The sequence below is a fragment of the Triplophysa rosa genome, linkage group LG15 (genome assembly GCF_024868665.1).
Source record: "Triplophysa rosa linkage group LG15, Trosa_1v2, whole genome shotgun sequence".
In the NCBI taxonomy this organism is placed as follows: Eukaryota; Metazoa; Chordata; class Actinopteri; order Cypriniformes; family Nemacheilidae; genus Triplophysa; species Triplophysa rosa.
In genome coordinates this window covers 15,337,035-15,345,127 of record NC_079904.1, presented here as the reverse complement: position 1 = coordinate 15,345,127, position 8,093 = coordinate 15,337,035, and the positions used below count along the sequence as shown (strand labels likewise).

Sequence of the window (8,093 nt, the reverse complement as noted above, 5' to 3'; positions counted from 1 at the left end):
TGTATGATGTTTGTTTCTACAATAAAAAACAATTACACACACACATAGCACGACACACACACACACACACACGCTTAAATGTTTATTAACAATGTATATTCTTCATATTTGTGGTCCCAAAGATCCTGGACACTACATTGTGCAGCCGTTAAATGCAGTTTTCTGGATTTACACCACAAAAATAATAAATAAAAATATTATTTTACAGCAATGTCAGAAAAGTCAATCCCAGAACATGACTCTCAGAAGAAAAGCTGTCAGTCTTTCTCTTGAAAGACATGCAATGTTCTGAGTTCAAGATTTTTTCAGATGTTAATCAAAAGAACAATCTAGGGAAATAATTGACTTTGCAGATTCACAGCAAACTATTTGTTTTAGAACAATAATAAAACCAAGAGATGCTTGAAGATATGAATCAGAACTAACAGCTCTCTTCTCTAGAGATGCTCTGATTGGCTGATACATTATTTCCTTCAGGATTTCCTTAGCGCAAAGGTTGCCTTTGCATGTCAATACTGTCTATTTACAGCTACACTATAGACCTGCCGACCTACAGTAGACATGCACGCACACATACATCCGTCCACATTCACAAATAATCTTCAGTCTTGTGAGTTTCTTTCGTTTCCTGTTAGCCTTAAGGTAGACAGTGCATTTTAAAGCATCTGATTCTTATGACGATTTAATTCCCTATACATACAGTATGTAGTCAGTTTGACCTACACAAAAGAGTTCCTGCTGGCAGCACAGAACATGACAGATTTATGTTTTTGTGTCTGTACAACCTGCCCTCTTTTATTCACAAAACAGTCACAGGCAAGTGTCTCGGCATCTAATTCAAAACTCATTAGAAACATGCAATTGCAGAGCTGCACTCCCAATGGGATACAGCTTTCTAATCAATGTTCCCTACTGCAAAGCCCATCCAACGGGGCGGCTCATAACTAACGTTTCCACAGAGAAATTAAAATGAGGTGTCATTATGAATGGAGATGCTCCTCTGATGATTTCATTAAGACGGTACCATATGTCTGATGGTATACGGAGAGAATATCACAGGAGCATTTTTCCCTGAATATGTCATTTCTTTTACTAGCATAAAAATGACATTTCCATAATCAATGTAACTATTCGACAAGAACGCTAAGTTACTTATCTATATAATACATGCATTTTATTGTGCATTGCATTAGTGAGAGAGACCGAGACCGAGAGCGAGAGCGAGAGAGAGAGACCGAGAGCGAGAGAGCGAGAGAGAGAGAGAGAGAGAGAGCGAGCGAGAGAGAGAGAGAGAGAGAGAGAGAGAGAGAGAGAGAGAGAGAGAGATTACGCATCTCCCGTGCGTCCCCGGTGGCGCAGAGCGTCTATAGAGTCATTCCGCTGGTATAGGCGGGGGCGAGCCCCTTTGCCCGTGATATTAGTATGTGGTTTTCCGCTATTCCAGTCCCTAAAAACAACTCGCTTGTTTCGCGTCTCGTTTGCTTCTTCTTCGGCGTTTGCAAACAGCGGGCGGCAACTTAACGGGTTTATACTGAATAAGGCTGAAGTCATTTAGAATGTCTCGTCGAAAGCAGGCGAAGCCCAGATCTCTGAAAGGTATGAAACCATAAAAGGCTTTTTTATTGCATTCGGCTAAAAGCACATGATGTCTATGTGTGTTTATTAGAATCGTACCGCTGCACAATAGATTTATTGACCTTCATTACTTTACATGTGGCTTCGGATCAATGTTGCGGCAAAGAACTTAAAACCAAAGGTTGTTGTTCTTTTAGAGACAGAACTTTAGTTTCACTTTTATTGCATTTCAGAGAGGGATTTGATATCACTCACGCACGTGATGCATAATAATGTAGACTGATACAGATGCATTGTCCATAATAAGCGTGTTTTTAAAATATTGGGTCATTAAAGCAAGTTTAAAAAGTACAGTGGTTTGGTGGCAATTAGGCAACAATAAATTAGTAACCAAATAGGTTATAGTGTGATTTTCTCTGTGTTTGGTCTAGAAATGAATGAAGTTGTGGAAGCTAAAATGTGTACGTTTTGGTGGTAATAGTCTGATCCACCTAAAGGAAAATATGAACATGCAAAAAGGTAGATAGAATATAGCCTACCGTATGTACAGTATAAAAGTCAATGTGTATGTAAAGTCCGCACAATATAAACCCAACACGTGTGTATACAGTATGTGTTTGTGTGCATGTCTGAGAGAGTTTTTGAATGACAACTCCCAATGGTTTTCATACCTGTGAATTAAGGCTAGTCGATTTTCATATTCTTTAAAATCTCATGTGGATGTGTTATCTGTCACCTGAAATCACAAGTGAATATGTGTTTATATGAAGCACAAGGAATATAAGATATACTGTATATTTAACATTTATTAATAATATCATTATATTGTTTTCATAAAATAATAAACAGATTAATAAATATTTGTAATCAAATAATCAAAATATATTCAAATAGGCGCATCGTTTGTGTATAAGTCTTTATCTTTGCACAATAATTTGTTTCTTTATTGTTCCTATAGGAATGTTGCACTCAGGTGAGCTTGTTATTATCCAAACCTAAAAACAGATAAATATAAAACTAACGAAAGTTGAGTATTTCAAACACTGTGTCATGTCTTCTGCGCCCTCTATTTAAAGAGCAAACGCACACTGGAGTCTGCTCCCCTGCTGGATGAAAAATAGATCAAGATACTGATATTTGTTTACTCTTTGCCTTTTTCAGGGCACAGGTGTGCCATAGTTTACCAGATGGTCCACAAGAGGCGATAAAAAATGTACCCAAAGCTATTTACCCAAAAGCACTTGATTTTATCACGGTTTTACATTGTCGTACGTTTTTTCGGGTGTTTCTTGCATTGTAATCTGTGATTGGCCTCTTCACAGGTCATGATGGCAGAATACATGTTATGGATGACAGCAAGTGCGGAGGGAAAAAACGGTGCTACTGTGAGAAAAGAAAAGAAACGGATGAGGAAAAGAAAAGACATGAGCAAGAGAAAGATGAAGGTGCGAAAAAGCCTACATTTCTGACACAGTTCAGGCATACATAAGTATACTCTTTATAAATACATAAATCTCTCTTTTTGTCCCTTAGTAGTTTACATTTTCTTTGTCTTGAACAACAATCACTTTTCAGTCTACTTTACATTAATCGACTGTATATTGTCTGTACACTATTTACTGCATACAGTACATAACATATGCAAATTTCTCCTATGATGTGACAGCAAAAATTAAGAAAAAAAATAATGATAAAGATAAATCTCTTATGATATTTTACATGATAAATATAAAAATGACATAACATAAAAACAATGTAATATTAACAGTTTGTTTTCTACATTTTGCTATGTCACACCATAGGACACATGTACGATTTATTCGTCAACTACCCACATTCACTCCTGTATATTTACTGTGCATATTTACTCTTCTTTCCGAATTCCCTAGACAGCCAGATTAAAAAGAAGAGAGACCGCCAGGGTGTTAGATTCAGGCTTTAGTGTTCCTGTGCGAATGTGTGACCTTTGAATTAGGTATATTTGCAATTCCCTCTTCGCACACAAATGAAAATGAATCATGCCTTTACAAGTGATTTCGGATTTACAACATCGGAATTGCAAATCTTGTAAAGTTCATGTTTTTTATATGTTTGGCTACATAAATGCTTCGAGTCAGTGTATTATGTGGTATCATGTTTTGGATTTGTTTTTTCTCTTTCACATGTTTGGTACTTTTAGGTACAGTAGGTGCACTCCTTTTGTTCACAATGGGAAGCCGGTCTGCTCACACTGACAGCAATTTTGGTCACAGTGGGACTGCTCATTATGTGACAACATACTGAGCTAATTACATTAAAAAGAAGTGTGAAAAAGAGCATCCAATTCATATTTTTGGTGTGTAGTCGACCCTTATGAGGCTGGCTTATTTTTTGACCTGCCAGACTTTAGCAGCCTAGAAAACATTTCAAATGCAATCGCAGACGTGTTTTGAAGATTTGTTTACTATACTTTACGCAAATCATTTTTGAAAGTTGCACAAACATTTTCCTCGTTTCTCTCTTCATAGCAAAGCCTAATGATCACACCTTCGCTGACCATGAAGATGGACGTGACCTTGGATTTAAAGTGGCAGATCCGCCTAAATGCACCAGAGGAGAGACATTTAAGGATCATCAGATTCTTAGTGAGTGTGAGAGGGTCAACACCGTTTTGAAAATATCCAAATCACATATCAGCAGTGAAACCACCGTAAAAAGCAAACAAGCCTTCAGTGATCAATATGAGCAGATCAGTGCAATGGCCTCTGATCACCTCACAGTTCTAGATGATCTACAGAACAGCATGGGGAACTTTGAGGACAAGCAAACTCAAAATTGTGCTTTTAAAGATAACAGTTTATCAGCCCTCTCACCAGCATGCACCTGTGCATCGTATGCCACCCCAAATTCCAGCTTCTCCAGTCCAGCCACTCCAACAACTGCAGAATTGACGTTTCAACCAATGGCACCATGTGGAGAGAAAAGAAAGCCAGCATTTGTATCAAACAATGCTTACGGAATCCAATCCTCTAAAAAGCTCAAGGTTTTCAATAACTGTGTTGATCTTCACAACCACATAGACCCCAAAGCACACCAACAGACCATGGACAAGAAGATCTTAAATTTTCCATCTGAACAAAAGGAACACAAAAAAGAGGGAAATGTCATGTTGGGTCACTCTGTGTTGCTTGAAGCAGCAATCACGGCAGCAGTTCAGACGGTCCTTCAGTGTAGCTTCTGTCCCACATCTTTAAAAGATCTGAAGGAACTTCAGGAACATGTTCGGCAGTCACACAACTCGGCTGTAATCGAGAGCAATGTCTTCTTCTGCTCACACTGCCTCCGAGGGTTCCTGACGAAGGAAACACTAGATACTCATGTGCAACAGACTCACTGTAAGAACCAGAGCCGGGCACCTGATCCGGACATTCTAGAAGACACAACAGAAGGAAGGGCTTTGCTCTTCTGTCCCCACTGCACACATTTACCTACATTTGGCAGTAAGCTAAAATTAATGCAGCATATCAAAAAGATGCACAAGATGGATCTTCGGGAGGAGAGGAGTACACTGGGTTTGACTTCCCCCAAGGTAATCAAGAGTCCAGCTGAAAAAACTGGCCAACCCTCAACCGATTTTATCTGTGACTATTGTGGGGCTAAATATATCAGTCTGGATCTATTTCAGACTCACTTGAGCTCTCATTTGAAAGGTTTACTTCCCAAGCACACTTGCTCAGAGTGCTTCAAAGATTTCCCAAATCAGGAATCTTTGAACGAGCATACAATTTCTCATTTTAGTCACACATCTACTCTTTACACGTGTGAGAGCTGTAGTAAGTCCTTTACCAGCGTCAAAGACCTACACGGGCACCTACTTGAGATGCACACCCTCATGCTTTACCGCTGTTCCATCTGCCAGCAGGCATTTAGCTCTAAGGTGTCGATTCAGATTCATCTGGCCTCCAAACACAGCAACAAGAGAACAACGTTCCACTGTACATCATGCGAATGGGACTTCAAGCACGAGCGTGACTTGCACCTACACGTTCAACAGAAACATCTAGACAAACAATGCAAGGTATACTGCTGCATCTTCTGCATGGAGACCTTCAAAACCGACATTGAGCTGCAGTGTCATATCACCACACATAGCGACAAATGCGATCCCTGCGTTTGTACCAAGACCAGCTCTCCCCTCGAGGTGCCCTTACACGAGAAACTCCGTGCCAAGAGCCGGAGCACCGAAGGTAGCAACGTGACCCCTCCACCTGTCTCCAAACCAGTTGCCAAGGACAGCGTTGGAACGCTGCCAGCGGATAATGAAATAAGAGATGGTACGACGGAATCGCTGTTCAGCCCTGAAAGCAAAGGGAAGGTGAATATGAACGATCCGATGTTCGCCTGCGAAATCTGCGGCGCCTCGTACACCATGCAGAGCCTGCTGGCTAACCACCAGCTGCGAGATCACCACATCCAGCCTGGGGAGAGCGGCACTGTCAAACGCAAAGTGGAGGCCATCCAAGGGAGCCACAAATGCAAAGACTGTTCCAAGACCTTCTTCACAGAGATGGCACTGTGGGAGCACGTCCAGACTCATCTAGGCCCCACCAAGCACTGCCAATGCCCCATATGTGGAGAGCGTTTCCCTTCATTGCTAACTCTGACTGAACACAAGGTCACCCACAGCAGGAGCCTGGACACAGGCAACTGCCGCATCTGCAAGCTTCCTCTTCACAGTGAGGAAGACTTCCTGGAACACTGTCAGAGGCACCCCGACCTGCACAACTCGCTGACGGGCTTCCGCTGCGTAGTGTGCATGCAGACTGTCACCTCCACTATTGAGCTGAAAATTCACGGAACCTTCCACATGCAGAAGGTGCAGGGGGATGGTATGACCAATGGATGCGCAGAACCCTTCGACCCCAATCCTGACCTCAAAATCTACTTGAGTGGTGCTCGGCGGGAAACGTTGAGTATGAATGTGAGTACGTTTGAACACAGATTTAGAGAGAGTAAGACTAATGTGTCTGTGGTGAACTGCTGTTCGGCAACGGCTCTCATTCCAGAGGAGAGAACTAATAAGAACGCTCTAACCCAGACCACAACAGTTTGAGTCGGTTTTTGGACTATAAAATATACTCTAATTTGTGTGTTTGTATTTAAGCCATACATGTGTTTAGGGCTGTCACCATATACGTTTTTTTAATACACGATTATCATGTGAAAAATCATTCGCGGTTTCAATATTATCACGGTATCTAATGAACAATTTTGAAGAATGCGATTGGTCAATTCATCTTTAATTTTGTTATTTTGTCTTTTTGGACAATAAATCAGACTCAAAATACAAGTGTAGGGAGGCAGAAAGAGTTTTATTATCAGATTATTAACACAGTATCAATATTCATGTTTTTTTATATAGGTTATTGTCAATACTAGTATATTGTGACACCCATACATGTGTGAAGAAAACAAGAAAAAAGGAGAGTGTTTCACTGTTTGCGATTTTGGAAACATTTAGCAAAGATTCATTCTCCCAAGTGCAAGGCTAATCTTCACTGGATAGTTGTGGGGTTCTTCAAGAGAGATTTACTGCCAGATTCGGATTCTTTCCTCTCTCTTCATAACGTTTTGAGATACTGTAAATCCTTGCGTTAAGAAATGGAAGTGGATCTGTGGTGGATCTTGGCTATCCAGACAGTAATGAGTTGTTGCTGATGACTGGAGCTGAAGATGCACAGAGGGGCAGGAAAGAGGATGAAATGTGGGCAGAGGGACTTGATGTTCTGAGGGAGAGAGTCATTAGCAAGGCTCTATCTAATTGAAATCTGAGCATCCCTCTTGGTAAACTTTATGGATTAGATGTAGGGCTTTTGGGCAATGACATCTAATAATCACAAAACAGTGTGTTTATTGAGCATTTTTATAACATATTTTTAGTCAAATGCTTTCATTTTATTTTCTTATATTTGTGTCTTGTTATGTATTGTATCACTGTATATGTTCTACTGTATAGAAGTAAATTGTCCTTATGGGTAAATGGGCATGCATGTGTTGTATTTTTCAGATCTTCATTATAGATGAAAAGACTGTGGTATGTCTGTAAACTACAGTACTGTAGAACACCCTGGATTAATCTGAATCAACGCAGTTCAATATTAGTACGATTGAGTCATTGTGTGTATATTCTTGTTTTCATTAAAACAGTTAAAATTCATTTATTGATATTACAAAACTGCATTTTGTGTTTAATTGTAATAATGTTTTGATGTTGCAATAGATTAATTCATAATTCATATACCTAAAGAGGAAATGTTTTTTCACTTTTTTTAAGTGTCAGGTTTTGCTTGATATTTTTTTACAAGATTCAGGAGGTTTTTACTTCTTTCACACATAGGGTGTTTCTTCTTTTTATTATTTTATTTTCTCATTTAATAAATAGCAGTACACCTGTACACAATTGATTATTTAGTTACCTTTTTGTCTGTAGAAACTGCGTTAAAAAGGTGGATTGAAGGACAAACCATTAAAGTGATAGT

The 8,093-nt window shown here is 39.7% G+C and overlaps 1 protein-coding gene across 1 annotated transcript; it reads left to right on the top strand.

Annotated features, from left to right (window-relative positions):
• Positions 1-1,335: 1,335 nt before the first annotated feature.
• On the top strand, positions 1,336-8,093 carry znf521 (zinc finger protein 521). Its single transcript, XM_057353915.1, has 3 exons — positions 1,336-1,596; positions 2,898-3,020; positions 4,083-8,093. Exons 1-3 carry the CDS (start codon positions 1,557-1,559, stop codon positions 6,665-6,667), a joined length of 2,748 nt encoding a protein of 915 aa, XP_057209898.1. The 5' UTR covers positions 1,336-1,556; the 3' UTR covers positions 6,668-8,093.

What these genes read in the sequence shown, in the direction of transcription:
- znf521 (XM_057353915.1), top strand. Translation starts at nt 1,557, where the DNA reads ATGTCTCGTCGAAAGCAGGCGAAGCCCAGATCTCTGAAAG. An exon ending in GAAGCCCAGATCTCTGAAAG is followed by an intron (nt 1,597 to 2,897) that starts GTATGAAACCAT and finishes GCCTCTTCACAG; the next exon opens with GTCATGATGGCAGAATACAT. An exon ending in TGAGCAAGAGAAAGATGAAG is followed by an intron (nt 3,021 to 4,082) that starts GTGCGAAAAAGC and finishes CTCTCTTCATAG; the next exon opens with CAAAGCCTAATGATCACACC.